General features: G+C 36.0%; 1 protein-coding gene across 2 annotated transcripts in view; it reads left to right on the top strand.

Moving 5' to 3' along the window:
• Nucleotides 1–19,648, top strand: part of LOC108737948 (GAS2-like protein pickled eggs) — a 202,101-nt gene that overhangs the window by 120,011 nt on the left and 62,442 nt on the right. For both annotated transcript variants that reach the window (XM_025981883.1, XM_025981882.1), the window contains 3 exons: nt 5,960–6,126; nt 12,293–12,439; nt 12,554–12,779. In XM_025981883.1, coding sequence (XP_025837668.1) covers nt 5,960–6,126; nt 12,293–12,439; nt 12,554–12,779 — 540 coding nt within the window. The remainder of the gene's footprint in view (nt 1–5,959; nt 6,127–12,292; nt 12,440–12,553; nt 12,780–19,648) is intronic.

The following is a 19,648-nucleotide window of genomic DNA, read 5'->3' as shown; positions in this document are numbered from 1 at the left end:
AATAACGAAGGCTTTGACATGTCCAGAGCGTGTAGTAGTAGAATGACTACAAACAACGTAACGAGCATCACCTATGGATCACTACATTTTGTGGGAAATATATATATAATATTCAAATAGTAATCAGCATTCTGTTGAAACTGCCAGGCCCGGATGTAAAGTGTAAAGTACATACCATGAAACTAATGTATAGGGTAGGTAGGTTATGGCAAGAAAGGTTTCTCTGATTACCATGTGGTGCTGTACACCATCAACAACGGTATCCATTCGTCCAAATTTGGACACATTCAACTAGTCAAGATGCATAATTCTGTCATGATTTCAATAAAAACTCTTTAATGGAGGACGATGTACAGCACAGTCAGCATCGTCCCATGTTCAGGGGTCAAGTGACCCACTTCACGTAGCCTAACCTAATTTTTTCGAGTAGCATTCTTTGATATATTCAACAACACTCGATCGCTTTTCGGCATTTTGGATTTACAATAAAGCATGAGTTAGCTTTAAGATTTTGCATCATTTACGAAGTTGAAACTAAAATAAGATAATTTTGGATAAGGATAAGTAATAAATGAATAATAAAGCAAAGGCTAGACTGGGTTTAGCCCATTGCTACAGGTTAATCTAATTATTATTCGAGGTTCGTCCGTAGGTTGGGAACAGGAACCAAGTTTGGAACCAATCGGGTATTATTATGGTAGAATGAAATTAGAACGTATCGCTGAAGCGTTAGCATTAAAAAAAAAACGAAATGTGTGCTTGGACACATAGTAGAAGAGAAACTTCAACGGACAAGTGGAAAAACCAATCGCAACAAAATTTTTTCAAGTTTTACGGGCAGATTGTTAATGTACTTGTCCAATTTGAAAACCTGCAAATTATGATTTGGTTTTTATACAGATCACAAATAGAGGCAATGATGCCCAGCCATGTGGAGAGCAGAGGTAAGAAAATAATAGCTGAGCACAGCACACGCCATCGGGACTCTAAGCGGACTCCCCACTTTCCGCGCGGCTGCGCATTATTTCCATCTAATACAGCCGATGCCTTCTCTTGACCGCTGCCAATCTTTCTCTCTCTCTTCCGCTGCCGCCTCTTACTACGCGATATACCGTTTACCCCCTCCATGCGACCGTAACGCTTTTTCGTGACAGAAACAATCGTAACACCCCTGCTGCTGTGCATCGAGACTTAACATCCTAAGAACAGAGATGATTACAAATAGGAATAGAACAGATGCCCTTGAGTAGTTTTTCAGTTGGGCGGTTTCCGATTCCAGGACTAGTTTTTCCGCCAAGGGGCATTAAAGTTGACCAAACTTATTCTTCAATTTTGAATATATAAAACTTGATTTTGACAAATTCGAACATGTTAAATTCGAATATTGCATTCATTTTGTATAATGCCAATATGTATCACTAGAGAGCAGGATTTTTTTGAACTTTAATCATAACATTTTTATTTCAGTTGTTATTGGAAAATTCATTCATATTCTTATCAAGCATGTTAGAATCTATAGGAGTCGACTCCCCGTTATCAAAATCTTCCATTAATTAGCTGATTAACCAAATCAATATTTGTATTACTCAGAATATTAATGATTCTACCTGTCCAAATATACATAGTACTCATATAAAAAAATATTGTTATGTACATAAAATATTGTTTATGTTTTTCATAATAATAATTACTTCTTTAACAGTGCAAACTAGCTTCCAGTTTATTAAGCATTATTACATTATTACTACCATTTTCCATGCTCAAATATGATAATAACGTCGATCGTAAATTTTAATTGATGAAACTTCGAATGGGCGGAGTAGTACCTTACTTATGCTACGGTTTATGAAATTGTTGCGTGGGGAACCCTCTGTTGCTGCATAAGTGTGTATACATTTATTCGCATACCTGTATGGTAGATTTGTTCGTTATTTCAACTGTTTTTACATGTAAATTTGGCTGGTCGTTCCACTTTGGAAATTTAGGAATTGAATTTTAATGATCGACCGACGTAACGGATAAAATTAATTAAGTAATATTTCGAATGGTTAATGTGGGAAAAATGCCTGGCCTTTTGGAATGTTTGTTTTCTTTATTGCGGTTTAGGAAAATGATTAATTTACATTCTAATAGTGCAAAGTTTATCGTTATCTTATTTGAGAAGTGAGTAGGTAAAAACATTTTTATGCACTCCTTTTCTATTTTTAACTAATCTGTCCATCGTTTTGAAGAAACCGATTAATTTTATTTTTTGACATTTTCTGGTAGTCCTTTTGGTCGTTTTCTCTAAAGCAGTGGCGGTTCGTAGCCAAAGTTAGTAGGGGATCTGTTCCAAAAAAATTTTAGCCTTTATTTTAAAATTGTGTAAAAGGAATCAAGAATCAGTCATACGTAGAGTAAAAACAAGGTATCTTCCATCAGCACGCGAAGGGGATCTAAACAAATCGATTGACTCTTGCCATTCGATTTTTACAGATGATTTGGGCATGAGACGGGTCGCCCCGAAATTCGTATAACAATTGCTCAATTTCGACCAAAAGCGGCATCGCATCATACATTGCTAAGGAGCTGTTGGACTCGTGCGATGAACCAAATTTGTTGCAGAGGTTCATATCTGGTGACGAATCAGAGGTTCTTGGTTATAACGTGGAGGTCAAAGCTCAATCATCCCAATGGCAGCTGCTGCACGAGCCAAGATCGATAAAAGCGCCCCAAGTTAGGTCGAATGTGAAGGTTTTGCTTACAGTTTTGTTCGATTCTAGGGTCGCGGTGCATCATGAGTTCTTGCAATTTTTGAAAAAACACAAAAAACGCGAAACTTTGTGAACAGACCTCGTATTGAACTGATACTGTCCTGATTGGGATCTAAAGCCGTCGACAGTTGAATTTATTTCATAATGTTTCGCTCACATGAGTTTCGAACTTCTTCAAAGGTTCTTCCATCTTCCATACTGGATGTGAATCAGTTTACCTACTGGCCGCGAAAGCATTTACCAATTATACGTATATTTACATTGATTAATCTCGCATTTTATAAAGGAGCATTCATATTCCCATATCCGTATGTCACATGCTAGGTTTGGCAGCCATGCTCTACTAATCCAGCTCCATGTAATGTAGTAATGTTAACAGTAGGTTCGACTTATGTATACATTATTCTTATACACCCATCCTGCACAATGCAACCTGTTCCTCAAAAATGTCTATTTCAAAATTGCCACAGCCCACTGCAACGACGGGACGTCCTTGCCGTCGAAATTCTACGACCGACCGGCAGTCGACATTTAAGTTCAAACACCTATGTATATGTGGGTACGTAGTTATACTTATTAAGTATGTTGATCCTGCATGCAACTTGGTACATTCGATTAAACAAATAATGGAACACCATATGCACCGTCGATAATGGACCCATCGCATCGTTTCAACTAGTTCGCTACCTTCAGTTCGATCCAGGCTAGTAAAAAAAACTTTAGGGTGTTTCATTCCCACCAGCCACTAATGCTGCTGGACGGGCAGTCCCTCCGGGCTATGCCGAAGGGTCCTTTCCAGCCTCCTTTCAGGAATCGTAGAAATATGTGGGTAGTGGTTCGGGTGAGAAAGATGAGACGGATGAAATGAAGGCAGAAGAGAATGAAAGATTATCTGTGGAATATTACAGTTCTGGCATTTGTCTAAGTGTCAAGGAAACCACAGAAAAACTTGGACCAAGACAAACGGCGGACCCGGAATCGAACGGAAGGTAGGGCGGAAGGCCCTCTTCAGCCTCCTTTCAGGAATCATGGGAATGGGTAGGTGGTGGTTCGGATGAGAAAGAAAGGTGATAATGAAGATGGAAGAGAATGAAAGATTATTATCTGTGGAAGATCACTGCCCCAGCAGCATTTACCTAAGTGATCCAAGGAAACCACAGAAAAACTTGGACCAAAGCAGACGGACCAGGAATTGAACTGGCGTCCTCCCGAATGCTAAGCAATGGTCTAAGCCACTAGGATATGCCGTTCGGTTCTAGACTAGTGTTAGCCACTTTTAATGACAGCCCTTCCTTCGGAAAAGCTAAGGCGTAATTGAAAGTAGCGTTCAATTAGCTGCGACATACAGATTTCTTCTTCAGAATGTTTTAAGTGGGCTTTCAACTATGAATCTTGTACTACAAAATTTTGCAACATATTGTACCTACCTTCGGAATTTATGGGAATGCTTACATACGTATTTTTGTATTGTGTGCTTGTGATAATATACAAATACCAGTGGCTACGGCTGACTGCTATCTACCAATTTATCTTGACGACTTTGTTTTCGTAAAGACTGACTTGATGTTAGACAGGTATGTGTATGTATGTATATTTATAGTGAGCAGCTAGCCAATTAGCAAATTACCAGCCTACCCAGATCGCCTTATCTTCAAAAGAAAGAACTCTTGAGACGTTGAACTTAAAAGGGCAAGGATGCGCTGCCGAAATGAATAGAAATCTTTCTTACGAAATTAATAATGTATATGCACGAAACAGGATTTGCAATACTTCGGCTTACATGGAAATTCACTTATATCAGTTACTTACCGTATTTCAATATTTGCAATAGTACGTATTAAATGCTTCTCTCTGTATCCGTGATTATCGACAATCAAACTTTGATAATAACTTGAGAATCTTTAATGCAACTAATTCTATTCTAGTTAAGGAAGATTTCTTCTTAACCGCTAAATTTTTTTTAGTTTTGAAAACATTCCTACTTCTACGTTTACGTATTACTATGGTTAAGCCCATCTCTCTTTAAACCGTACACCATAGTGTTGAGCAAAACATGTACCAAGACTGTCCATGTCTTGGTATTGGTCTTGGTCGTACTTATTTAATCTTGGTCTTGGTTCTTGGTCTTAGTCAAGCTCAATTATTTCCAGTCTTAGTCTTGAGTTTGATCTTGCTTATATAGTCTCGGTCTTGATCTTTGTCTTGCGTGTTAAAAGTCGGTCTTGCTCATTTAATGCGATATATTTTTAATCTTGGACAGTCTTGGTTTTAGTCTTACTTATTCAGTCTTGATCTAGGACTTGGTCTTGGTATTGTCATTGCTCATATAGTCTCGATCTTGATCTTGGTCTTGCTTGTTGAGTCAGTCTTGCTCATTTAATGTGACGTTTTTAATCTTGGACAGTCTTGATCTTTATCTTAATTATATAGTCTTGGTCTTGGACTTGGTCTTCGATGTTGCTATTGCTCAAATACTTCCAGTCTTGGTTTGGCTTGTATAGTCTCGGTCTTGATCTTTGTCTTGCGTGTTAAAAGTCGGTCTTGTTCATTTAATGCGATATGTTTTTAATCTTGGACAGTCTTGGTTTTGGTCTTACTTATTCAGTCTTGGTCTTGGACTTGGTCTTGGTATTGATCTTGCTTATATAGTCTCGATCTTGATCTTGGTCTTGCGTGTTTAGTCAGTCTTGCTCATTTAATGTGATGTTTTTAATCTTGGACAGTCTTGATCTTTATTCAGTCTTGGTCTTGGACTTGGTCTTGGTATTGATCTTGCTTATATAGTTTGATCTTGGTCTTGCGTGTTTAGTCAGTCTTGCTCATTTAATGTGATGTTTTTAATCTTGGACAGTCTTGATCTTTATCTTACTTATATAGTCTTGGTCTTGGACTTGGTCCTTGATCTTGGTCTTGCTCAAATACTTCCAGTCTTGGTTTGGCTTGTATAGTCTCGGTCTTGATCTTTGTCTTGCGTGTTAAATCTTAGTCTTGTTTATTTAATGTGATACGTTTTTTTAATTATTCTTCTAACCACAATTTTTTCTATTTACTGAAGTAATTTGTTTTGTAATCGAACACATTTCTAAATCTGTTAGTACCCATGGTATTATTTTTATTAGATAGGTATTGATTCTTGTGAATAAAAACTAGTTGTATGATTAATTTTGAAGACAAATATTAATTTATTGTTTTCTTTTTTTTTTCAGCATGCCAACGCTGTGAAAGTTCAAGCTCAAGAATATGTTCAAAAAAAGCAAGCTAGAAAGGTCATGACCCGCAGCGTTACAGGGTCCTTGGCTCAGGCGCAGACCCTTGTGGAGATACCGGACGTCAAATTTTTTGCTACAGCCAAACCAGGAACTTTCTTTTCGAGGTTTGTCTAAATATTTATTTATGTTGATGCTCATTCAAACACAACCAATATGTGCGCCAAAGTCAGTAACTTATCGCATTGAGTTAGAAACTTAGTACTTTTATTTCTCAACTATGTAAAGCTGTTGCTGTATTAGTATTTGATATTTTCACCTAAACATGAGTACTCTGATCCGTTCCTAAAAAAAAAGGTCTTGACTTTTAACGAACAGTCAGAAGGATAACAAAGTGAACCTACAGGGTTGTGTTATTCATTTAGAGACTAACCGAACATTTTAAAGTCATAAAAGTCTAAATTCTTGAATGCCATTATAATCTCTAGATTAAAATAGATAGTTAGTAGCAAATCTGTCAAGGTGTTGATCACCTCACCGTTTAAATGTTCCAAGTAAATTGATCCATGTTCTGTCTACGGCGTGCTGATAAGATTCAAAGAGGTCAAAATCGTCCATCAGATTGCTAACTAGGAACTTTTGCTTTACATATTGTAGAATCCCAACAAAATTCAAAATCAAAGAATGAAAAACACCAGCCCAAAATGAATTTAATTTGTCATCATCTTACCATGAAGAAGATGATACTCCGACTTTATTCGTTCCTATCGGAAATATTAAGCAAATATGATTAAGCAATTATAATCATTTTTATGTAATATCGATGTTCATCTTATCTTGTTATTAATGTACGTATGTCGCCGCATCGCCAGACGCTGCTGCCTGCATCTTCCTAAATAATTATTTCAGCGATTCTTTGTAAAGAGCATCGAATAACCACGTAACACCTGTTCATGGTTAATAATAATTTCGTCGTAATTTTGCCTGAACATGACGGTATCACAAAAATAAACACGCTCGTCGAAAAATACCATTGTGAACGGCAGGTAACCTTTCGTTTTATTTGTTTTGCTGTTTGCTGAAGATCGGGATTACTCATGTACCTACTTATAATGAGTGCGTAGGAGCAGAGATTCTTTGCGAACTACAATGTGTCTTTATATTCGTGCTGTATATCTGCACACCCGAGTGGACGAATACTATTACTTCATCATCATTATCATAAGGTTTTCAGTCCAAAGAATGTTTGGACATGCACCTCCACTTCTTCTCATCTTGAGACAATCTTCGCTTTTTTTAAAAAGTCAAGTAATCTACATCTCTAACTATTAAACAAACAGTAATCTAAGTCTACTTTTACTCCTCTTAACTTCTGTTTCTGCTTCTAATATATCTCTAACTAGCTCTTCATGTCTGAGAGGGTGTCATACCAACATAACTCCCTATTTGTTATTGTATTCCGTAAAACCTTCTGTTTCCTACCATTTCTAATACCTCCTCATTTATAATCTTCTACCTAGCCCTTCATATCTGAAAAGAGGTCCTACCAACCTAAACCTAAGTTGCCTATTCTTATTGTCTTCCATAACGCGGTCTGTTTCGTACTGTTTCTCATACCTCCTCATTTCTAATCTTCTAACTAGTCCTTCATGTCTGAAATGAGGTCCTACCAACGTAAACGTAAGATTTTAGGTATCTAGGAAGTCAGATAAGTCAGAATGAAAGGAGTAGTAGGGATATAAAGCAGATGATAGCGTAGGATTGAGTCGCCTTCAATAAAAGAAAGACACTTCTAAGCTCGCGAACGGTTAATTTAGAAATTCGAAAAAGATTATTAAACGTGTATGTTTATAGTGCGGCGCTATACGGGTGCGTAACATGAACGATGGGTGCGGCGGAAAAAAAAAAGGATAGAAACGTTCGAAATGTGGTGTTACAAGCGAATGATTGGATACCGTTGATAGAGAAGGTTAGAAATGAAGAGATATTAGAAAGAATAGGAGAATAGAGGGTTCTATGGAAATCAATAAGAAATATGCGAGATATGTAGGTAGGATACCTTCTCAGGCATGAAGGTCTAGTCAGAGACACTAAATCGTTGTGGGTGTGGGTTGTTCTGGTTTTGAGGAAATGCGAAAATTAGCTCAGGATAGGAAAGAGTGGAGGTGTCCAACCAGTCTTAGGACTGAGGATATTATGATGATGATGATATTGATACATGTGTATGACATGAAGCGTTAGTTAGAGACATATTAGATGCAGAAACAAGAGTTATGAGGGGCAAAAGCAAACCTAGATTTGATCGCAAATAGTTAGGTTCTCTAGTTTTGGAAAAATGCGAAGAAGTAGAGGGTGCGTGTCCAACCGATGAAAACTTTATGTTAATGATGATTCTGATCAATTAATAATCAGATAATTGGTCTATAATTAAATGCAATGTGCAGTATTGTATTAAGGAAAATAAAAAACCTCCCATACAAAATTATGCCTAAAAAGTAAAACAACATATTATGTAAACGTGTCGTTAGGTTTATTAAACTTTGCAGTCATCGTCACACCTAAAAATATAACTGTCTCTTCTTATTTGGAATTTCGATTTAATTTAATGTAGTCTCAAACTCCTCATGTTCTCTATAAGTTTATTTAACATTTGTAACGGTAATTAGCAGCTTATAGGTAAAGTTAACCGTTGTGTTTGGTAAAGAAGCCAATATGACAATATTGATTTTTACTTACAACTTTTGGCCCTATTCTACAAGTTTCTGATTGGTTAGGTAAGCGGTGTACGGAAACAAGGAAGTCGACCTTTTTGACCGACTTAAGGTCGCTTCTCACTTACATTCCATTTCTATTTATTATATGTTCCGTTCACATGCTATCTATCTTCCGTTCCGTATACGTTCAAACGAAATGTAAAGTAGATGGTATATGAAAGGCCAGGGTTAGTGGCTAATAGGAAAACGGTTCTTTACTAGTCAATTTTTAGTAGTATTAAATCTGACAGATCAGTACTGTATGAAAATAAATAAAAGTAAAACTAAAATACTGATATGCAAGAGAAAGAGCGAATATAAAGATAGGAGACGAAGAATTAGAAGAAGTGGCTGATTTTAGATACCTAGGAAGTCAGATAAGTCAGGATGGAAGGAGTAGTAGGGATATAAAGCAGAGGATAGCGCAGGGTCGTGTCGCCTTTAATAAAAAGATGTCACTTCTATGCTCGCGAACGGTTAATTTAGAAATTCAAAAAAGGTTGTTAAAGGAGTATGTTTGGAGCGCGACGCTGTACGGGTGTGAAACATGGACGGTGGGAGCGGCGGAAAAGAAAAGGTTAGGAGCTTTCGAAATGTGGTGTTATAGGCGGATGATGAGGATATCGTGGGTAGAAAAGGTTAGAAATGAAGAGGTATTGGAAAGAATAGGAGAACAGAGGACTCTATGGAAGACAATAAAAAATAGGCGAGATAGGTTGGTAGGACACCTTCTCAGGCATGAAGGTCTAGTCAGAGACATATTAGAAGCAGAAACAGGAGTTAAGAGGAGTAGAGGTAGACCTAGATTAGATTACTATTCGCAAATAGTTAAGGATGTGGGCTGTTCTAGTTTTGGGGAAATGCGAAGTTTAGCTCAGGATAGGAAAGAGTGGAGGTACCAGTCCAACCAGTCTTAGGACTGATGACCTTATGATGATGATGAGTATTAAATCTATCTAGATCCAAACCAAGTCGAATTTAAAATACCTATCGCTCTTCTTAACACATTGGTGTAGGTTTGTCACCTTGCGTAATTTAAGTGTGCCGATGCTGTACTTCTTGTCATAATCGCTCTCAGCAACCGTATTTCAACAATTTTCAACCATCTCAGGAAAAATCCGTTGGGCAAAAAATTACAAATTGGTTGATCTTATGGACGACTTTTTGGAAAGCTTGTCAGAATAAGCCAAAAGTGCCAAGATCATATACACTAGCTTTATAATAGGTTTGTATAATAACCTAGCACGCTGTTACTTAAATAATCACAAGTTTTGCACAGTTTTATGAACAATTTCACTCGAAAAGGTTTGTCATACTTCATAGAAAACATGATTATTCTAGTTTTTATTGCTTGCACCAAATTTACAATAACAAAATATTTCAACCATGCGAAGGACATTGATTTCATTCTAAAGTGATGATTTTGAAGAAATTGAGATGGATGGTAATTAATTTACAAATATAATAAGATAATTGTAAAAAGAAAAATTAGTTGCACTGGGTTAATCCTAAATAAATACGGTGGTGTCCCTTAGAAGTAACAATTGCACTATCTGTATGGTACTGATGATGATGATGGATGACTATATTCTTCAAAAAGTAAACTGTAGCACTGAAGGACTCATTTCACACCTTGAAATCTTGTTTAACCCTTCATTGTTTTAATATATAGATATATTTTTATATCTGCAAAAGTACGCTAGAATAGAGGTAAGCAGAATTACGCTAGACCTCCTAGCAGTGACGTCACTTTTCACCATTTCGGCCTTGTAGTGTATGGGTAGTTTTGGCGGAGTTTTAAACAGAAAGTGGAGTTTGTTTAATAATATTTTTTATAATTTGTTTTCTCTTTGTTAATTCGATTGCTTTCATCATCCACTATAAATAGAACAGATAATAGGTTGTCTTATCGAACAAAGTGCCTATTTGTTTATTATTGTTACCTTTTACTTTCACTCGAAAATGTTTCTAATTCGTAAATGATTATATATCACGGGTAAAAAAAACCAGACGGCATTAAAACAATAAAGAAAAGCAAAATTGGCTTCCATTTGTTATCATATATTTCATACTTTTATTTATTTCTAGTTTTCTTATTATTTTATTATCAAATTGGTTATCACGAACGGATTATTGTCATTTCCTATATAGCTGTGCTCAGATGACTAGTTTTATAAACAGTTAATTACAGCAATACGATTAAATAATTTCAAGGAATTTTTTGTCGCTAATGGATTGTCACCTACATTGGAATATCAATACTTATTTAATACGTTTAATGCAGGGATAAATGTATTATGTAGTTATAGACATCTTGTCGTTGTACGCCCACAATTACACCTCATCGTCAGAGCAACATCCACAAATCGACAACATCAACAACCTCTGGTGACTCACAATCGATACACTTTTCTTTTCTTTCTTTTTGTCCGCCGTCTCAATTGCGTATATCTACCAGTTCACTTATTTTAAGTTCACCTTCACAAAGCGATTCTTTTCGATCTTACCCGTTTTCCCGTCCAACTTGTTCATCTCATTATTAAAACCACGGGTGGACAACTGAATTCTGTCTTGCGATATCATCGTCAGAAAGATTATGTCTCAAACCCGAAGATTGGCAAGACACAAGTATCCATTTATTCCGTCAGAAAAAAGGGGGACGAATATTGAAGGTGGATGTTAAAAATAGCGGACAGGGGTCGTTATAGAAATCAATAAGAAATAGACGAGATAGGTTGGTAGGGCACCTTCTCAGGCATGAAGGTCTAGTTAGAGACATATTAGGGGCAGAAACGGGAGTTAGAAGGGGTGGAGATAGGGCCAGATTAGATTAGTTAAAATAGTTAAGGATATGGGTTATTCTAGTTTTGGGGAAATGCAGCAAAGCTTAGCTCAGGATAGGAAAGAGTGGAGGTACGTGTCTAAAGAGTCTTAGGACTTACGACCTGATGATGATTCCCTTTTGGATGTTTTATTCCCACCAGCTACTAATGCTGCGGACTAAGCCGGAAAGTAGTACGGAAGGTCATCTTCAGTCTCCTTTTAGGAATAGTGGGAACGAGGGGGGTAGTGGTTGGGGTGAGAAAAATGGGACGTACTAAATGAAGATAGAAGACAGTGGATATAACTGTCCCAGCATTACTCAAGTGACCCAAGGAAACCACGAAAAAATATGAACTAGATCGAACCAGGACCGCGATCTGCCTTTGCTCGACCTTTGCTCTAAGCTATGTCTCTTGTTAAACTTTATTTTAAACATTTATGAGAAAAGTTGCGATATTTGCCACCACCTGTCCGTCTAAATTTCCCCGTAAAGTTTTTATTAGCCACATGTGTCAAATTTTAAGTTTCTACAGTAACAAGGTTCTTACGAAATAAACTACTGTAACAGGTAGACCCATAAACTGAGTAACAGGTGAAGTAAATTAGAGACTGAAGTAGAAGCTCATCGCGCAGCAGAAGGTTTTTGCGTTTTCTAACTTTCATTGATCATGGTGATTTTTATACCAGGCCTCTTTAGGTTAAATTTTTGCTCCTATACGTGGGTTAAAATCTAAGCCTTCTTCTCTTTCCTTTACAGAGATAATGTGAGCAACTTCATTCACTGGTGTAGACAATCATTGAAAATCATAGAATGTCTTCTGTTTGAAACAGACGACCTGATTATGAGAAAAAATGAAAAACATGTGATCTTATGCCTATTGGAAGTCGCCAGAAGGGGTGCAAGGTAATTATTTTCTAATAAATAATTTAAAAATAAATTGACTATAAAATAGGTAAAACAAAATTTTACTCTACATATTTTGTATATACCCATGTTAATTTATAATTTTGTTATCAGGTTCGGTATGTTGGCACCCATGCTTATTCAGATGGAAAGACAAATTGACAGAGAAATAGCTGCTGATCAGAGAAGGCTAGGAAAATGCGTCGGTACATCGGACGGCGTTGAAAATCAAAATGGCGATGATGAAAGTGACAGTGATATCGAAGACGAAAAACCAATGCTCATGTATGGACCATTGCCTCAAATTGTTACCAACGATCTTAAGAGTCTCGACGAAATGGTAAGTGCCTTTTTATCAGTAGGTAGTTGTCTATTGGCATTTAAAATTTCAAAGTTTTAAATGTTTCTTTTTCTTTTTAATTAGAACTTAATTATGCTCTCCATCATTTGCGAATTTTATTATTAAATATTATATAGGGTGTTTCTGAAATAAGTAGTAAGGTCAAAGAAACTTGTAAGAAAACCAGGCGAAGTTACAGTCAGAAGCCGGCCCTGGGCGTGAATTGGCAACGTATAGAGAAGTTGCATTAACAATTAAGGAACATCGATGAAAAATGTAAAAGTGACGGTTGTGGAACGACTCATAAAGTAAATTTCAACAGCTTACTATTACGCTACTACACATAATAATCTAGATGCAAACTGCGACAACAATCAATTAAATAACTACTTGTTCGTTGCTAATAGTATGCAGCACTATATAAGGTACACCTCGACATGGTATTAAGAATACAAAATACATAAGAAATACTCGTACAACACGGATACTGCAGCTGATGGTATGTGGCGTTGCATTGTCGTATTTTCCTGCGTAACCCTACCAGGGCCGGACTGTACTTTCAAATACGTTTTCCTCTAAAACGGTGGACATTTGGACCACTAAATATTTACTTTACTTTCTTGATTTATAGTGCCCTATTACCCCCAGCAAACTTGCTACTTATTTCAGAAACACCCTGCCTATGTCGAAAAAAAATACAAGTGCGGTATGCCGGTAACGTATGAGAACATGCCAATTGCACCAGGTTTACAAATTTATGAAGCTATCTATGAATGAATAGATTCAAAATTATGGATATCTAACATTAATTTAAATGAATATTTTTTGGTGCAAAGGTCAAGTTGAATTATATGGAGTTATTAGATCATTTGCCGACATTTATTAGCGATAAATATAAAATGTAAACTGAAGTGTAAAAACGTGAAAGATAGTGAACAAAAGATTCTTATCTTCAATTGTAATGAGTCTATTTTCATGTTAATCGTTTATTTTAAAAGAAAATAAACGCGCAGTTGTAATATCTTTTCTTTTTATGCAATGATTTGAAATCAAATTAGTTAGAAAATTAACGACCAATTTAATATGGAACATTGAATACAAATTGCTTTTTGTTTGCTCCTTGGTAACGGTCCAAATCTCGTTAATATTGGATTTTATGTTTCTTTTTATCAGAAATGTACACTGTTAATGTTCGGCTCGAAAGGTAAAAATATTTTATCAATCCCATTCCAGCGGGTGGTTTTAAGTGGCCAGTTTTCTATAAATGGCAAAGACTAACGATTATTTTATTATTATTTACTGTTATTCTATTCGAATTAAACGGTTATGCACTAAACTTGTTTTGATGATTCGAGAAAGTTCGTTAACCCGCCCATGACTTAATTTTATTATTACTCATGGCAATTATTAGAGAGAGAAAATCCGAAATGGAATAGACTTCTTCAACTTACTTTTTTTACGCATTGGGAGCAAAATTTAGGAATTGCTCACGCACGGTTAATTGGAGCGGACTATAAGAAAACATAAAGCTCTGGTTTGGATGATTGCCGTTGTTCGCTGATTGGGACAAATTTGCACCCCGACCCGTAAGGGCAGCTTTGATAACGATGTTATCTATTTAATTGTGAGAACGTCATTGAGAACCGTTTTTAAATAAATACATAATTATTGTTATGTAGGTACATAGTTGCTGGCTAAATAAATATGAAACTAAAAGTATAAAATCTACTTAAGTATTCGCAATATCTTTTTATTGGACTTTCATTAAAAAACAAAAACTGACGGACAGACACACGAAAAAAATAATTCGAAGTGGTCTGTATTCTGTCGAAAAACTGCCAGACGCCGATCGCGATTCATCATATAAGGGTTCCGTTTTTCATTCGAACGTAGGGAATCCTAAAGAGAACAAAACTTAATTTATCTAAAATTTTAGTTTATCATCATCTTATCTTCCAGCATTCATAAAAATTCTGTAAAATGTTAAAGGTCAATCAATTATAAACAAAAACCTATGACCTTGTTGTTGACTTTATTTTTTGAAGCTGTTAAAAAACGTCCTCTACTTAATGTATTAGCATTCAAACAGTAAAATGTTTATTTTACGCATCATGATAGTTATTGCCATAATAGCAAGGAAAATGCTTACTTAATTTTGGCACTATTTTAGTAGTTTTAATGACACATTTTAACCTATGTTAAAACCTTAATATTACTTGTCCTTCAATGAGCAAACAAATCTTATAGACGTCTGCTAATTGTTATTGCTACTTACTAAATTTTCAAAGGATAATAAGCAAGTGAATATTCGGACGTTATCTAAAGTCAAATTTGCAAATATTTTAAAACCGTTTATCAGTTTCAAAAACGGTGTAATCATTAGAATAACGACCAAATTACAAAATAATACGTCGATATTACAAACTGTTCTTTAGAAAAATTTATCTATAACATTAATTATGCTTCTAACCGACTTAGTTTTTTAAAAATCTAATTTCTGTCCGAACTTAATAACCCAGATAAAAAAGCAGTAAAATGCAGCTATATTTATAAAACCTAAGTAGTTTTTGATATTAATCTTGGTTTTGGTCTTGGTCTACCCAAATACTTCTAGTCTTAGTCTTAGTTTTGGTCTTGCTGATACCATCTCGGCCTTGATCTTGTCTGTTAAGTCGTGGTGTTGCTCATTTAATCTTAATTAATTCTTCTAAGCACAAATTTTTCTATTTACCGATACAACAGTTGTCGTAAATGCTATAATTTTCTGTCATACATGCGAGCCTGTCATAAGTTTTAAATAAAATAGTGTCATAGTTGCGAACGTTATAAAAACTCGAGAACATATCCTTATTATTCCTCCAATGGATAAATTGGTCCTTCCTCCAACACATAAATTGACCTTTTAGATGACTAGGTAAACAGTACAAAGTACTTGATGGAAGTAAGAAATATTAAAAAACAATGAACAACTTTCTCCGAGGGCATTCTTGTAGATCTCTTTTTTAAAACAGCGGTAAAATTCCTGTTTTTACATCTAGTCTTAAAAACTGAAAAATTGCAAATACTAAAAATGGTTTGTCCCAAGAAAAGAATCTATTGAAGTTGCTTCAAACAGTTTAACTCATAACTCCACCAGAAGTAATATTGTTCTGTTCGGTCTTACATATTTCGTCTTGATCTTGCATGTTCGATCTTGGTCTTGTTCTTTCGTTCTTGGTTTTAGTCTTGGTCTTACGGTCAAGTGGGTGTCCACCAAGAAGTGACACTTACCGCATCTGGAAAGTCATTTAAAAAAACTTCATTCAAAAGCGAATATAATTCTAAAACTTTTTTATCTTACATGATACCTAAGATTTATAACACCCGCGTTCTATTTTCCAGCAAAAGTGAGAAAACATCGACTTCCTCCTCAAGCCTGCCTCAATAGTTAAACGTCTCGTGAGACGAAATACGCGTTTAAGAAAAAATTTGAAAAAAAATGTGGAACTTCAAGTGCTTCATTATAATATACATGGTACATCACTTATACCATACTCATAACGTTTGAATCGTGAAAGAACAATTAAATTATGTGTCAGACAACAGACACCTGTTCCTTCCACTTTCATTCCGTCTCCAGACTTAATGGAACCGTCTAGACAGGAAAATCGATAGATAGCATCGGAAAATGCAATCGTAGTCAACTGAGTCGTTTCACGAAAGGAAATTTATCAACTACGAGTTACGACGCGCAAACGGAACCCGCTTCGAGTAGTACGAAATAAAATATTTAATGAATAACCCGTCAAAGTGCACTCGCGGTTATTAAAATATGAATCGAGAGTCACGGCTCGCATTGCCTTGAACTTCCTCAACAAATCATTGCTATTCATAAAAAATAAACGTGTTCCTCGTTCTACATTATTCAAAAGAGTTGACATCTACGTAATAATGCATACTGTCACCTTTACTTTTTAATCTATACATCGAAAACGCGATCAACATCATAAAAGACAGTACAACTGTAGGGGTAGATATACAAGGGGTAAAAGATTAGTACGTTTAGATTTGCAGATTATCTATAGCATCTAGTAAAGAGGAGTTAGAGATAGCTTTAAATAAAATGGAAGCGGTACTGACAAAACAGTACTGTATGAAAATAAATAAAAGTAAAAGTAAAATACTGGTATCCAAACGAAGAAAAAGCAGGGAAAGAACGAATATAAAGATAGGAGATGAAAAATTAGAAGAAGTGACTGATTTTAGGTATCTAGGAAGTCAGATAAGTCAGGACGGAAGGAGTTGTAGGGATATAAAGCAGAGGATAGCGCAGGGTTGTGTCGCCTTCAATAAAAAGAAATCACTTCTGTGCTCGCGAACGGTTAATTTAGAAATTCGAAAAAGGTTGTTAAAGGTATATGTTTGAAGCGCGACACTGTACGGGTGCTAAACATGTACAGTGGGCGCGGCGGAAAAGGAAAGGTTAGAAGCGTTCGAAATGAGGAGTTGCAGGCGAATGATGACGATACCGTGGATAGAGAAGGTTAAAGATGAAGCGATATTAGAAAGAATAGGAGAACAGAGGACTCTATGGAAGTCGATAAGAAATAGGCGAGATAGATTGGTAAGACACCTTCTCAGGCATGAAGATCTACTCAGAGACAGAAACGGGAGTTAGGATTGATTGATTGATTGAACTTTATTAGCCTTCTCGGCTATTTCCAAAATACATTAAAACCTTACATACATATTAATTACATAATTATTGCACAATATTCGTCTTAACGCTAGGAACTTCTGAAAATATAGGAGGGATAGAGGTAGACCTAGACTGGATTACTGTTCGCAAATGGTTAAGGATATGGGTTGTTCTAGTTTTAGGGAAACGCGAAGATTAACTCAGGAAAGGAAAGAGTGGAGGTGCGTGTCCAACCAGGCTTAGGACTGACGACCTTATGATGATGATGATGATTATGTCTTGTTATTTTGTTTGGTTTTGACATTCGTCCAAACAATTGTTTTATTTCAATTTTTTCTTCGTAAGATAAACAATCAAATTTATCTTCTTGTTGCAAACAGTTGGACAACGATATTTATTGTAAAAATCTATATTTAAAGTGGCCAATAAGAGCGAATAATTGTAAAGCAATAGATACGGGAAGATTGCATCATCTTCATCAGTTTAGTAGGTCTACATAAAAAAAATATGTTCTGCAGCTCTGCAAGTCTTTTGGATAAACCTTTGTCTTTACAGTCATCAATGAATTGTTATTTACTAGACATACCACTTCACGTGTAATTATTACGTAAGAAATTATTCTTGTGAATTTGCATAAATCAGAGTTGTCCCATGCATATTAAATACCTACATTACATCATGCCCAAAAAAAAGTTAAAGATCATTTCGCCGTTGCAATTAGATGTATTAAATATATGTACATATGTACATGCACACCACAAGACACTATTACATATAGTAAACGCTGTACTTAGCTCTGATTCGTAGAAATTAAAATTGAAAAGCCATGTATCTACTCCCAGAACAGGTTGTTTTGTCACCAGCAATTTTTTTTGAAGCAATTGGCCCGAATGGAATATTAATTTTGTAATCGTAAATACGGGTTTATGCAATCTTTAATTCTGTCTTTAATGACCTAAATTGACATTTATTCAAAAGTCATAGATACAAGGAAGAATATAACATTGCCAAAATGATTTTTTTTAATAATATCCAATTAATACAATAGTGTAGTATGAAAATAAATAAAAGTAAAACAAAAGTATTGGTATGCAAGAGAAGAAAAGTCAAAAGAAGTCGCTGATTTTTGGCATCTTCGAAGTCAGATATTTAAGGATGGAGTAAGGAACAGTAGTAATATAACAGGTCAATAGAAAAGTCCCCGGCCTAAAATAGTAAAACACATTTTTTTTGCAAAATTCGTTTCTTTTATTCAACATAATTCCCTTTAAGGGTGATACACTGATTATAGCGATCCTCCAACTTTTCGATACCATTTTTGTAGTACGATTTGTCCTTTGCTTCAAAATAGGCCTCAGTTTCGGCGATCACCTCTTCATTCGACGAAAATTTTTTCCCAACGAGCATTCTTTTGAGATCTGAGAACAGGAAGTAGTCGCTGGGGGCCAGATCTGGAGAATACGGTGGATGCAGAAGCAATGCGAAGCCCAATTCATGAATTTTTGCCATCGTTTTCACTGAGTTGTGAGACGGTGCATTGTCTTGGTGAAGCAGGACTTTCTTTTTCTGCAAATGCGGTCGTTTCTCGGCGATTTCGTCCTTCAAACGGTCCAATAACGCTACGTAATAGTCGCTGTTGATGGTCCTTCCTTTTTCAAGGTAGTCAATGAAAATTATTCCACGCGCATCCCAAAATACAGACGCCATAACCTTGCCAGCCGACTGTTGCGTTTTTGCACGCTTTGGAGCGGGTTCATCGTGTGCAGTCCACTCCGATGACTGTCGATTGGACTTCGGAGTGAAATGATGGAGCCATGTTTCATCCATTGTCACATATCGACGCAAAAATTCGGGTTTATTACGCGTGATCGAACTAATGATGGGAAAATCCAATCATTAACTCATCTAGGAATCGGTCAGAAAACGCGTACCTACAGGTAATCAACTCTCTGTGTCACCCAGGAAAGTACACGTACGTACGTTCTCAGACTAGGTGGGCAATGTAACATGTAGGTGATGAGGACACTGTGGATAGAGAAGGTTTTAATAAAAGCAGGAGAACAGGATGCTGTAGAGGTCTATAAAAAATAGGCGAGATAGGAGTAAAACACCTAGAGGGCTAGAGACATATTATATGAGAAGTAAAAATAGGAGTTAAAAGGAGTAGATATAGAACTAGGTTAGATTATTG

The sequence above is a fragment of the Agrilus planipennis genome, unplaced genomic scaffold (genome assembly GCF_000699045.2).
Source record: "Agrilus planipennis isolate EAB-ADULT unplaced genomic scaffold, Apla_2.0 scaffold120, whole genome shotgun sequence".
In the NCBI taxonomy this organism is placed as follows: Eukaryota; Metazoa; Arthropoda; class Insecta; order Coleoptera; family Buprestidae; genus Agrilus; species Agrilus planipennis.
Note: the sequence above shows the minus strand (reverse complement) of the source record. Positions and strands in the feature narration are given on the sequence as shown.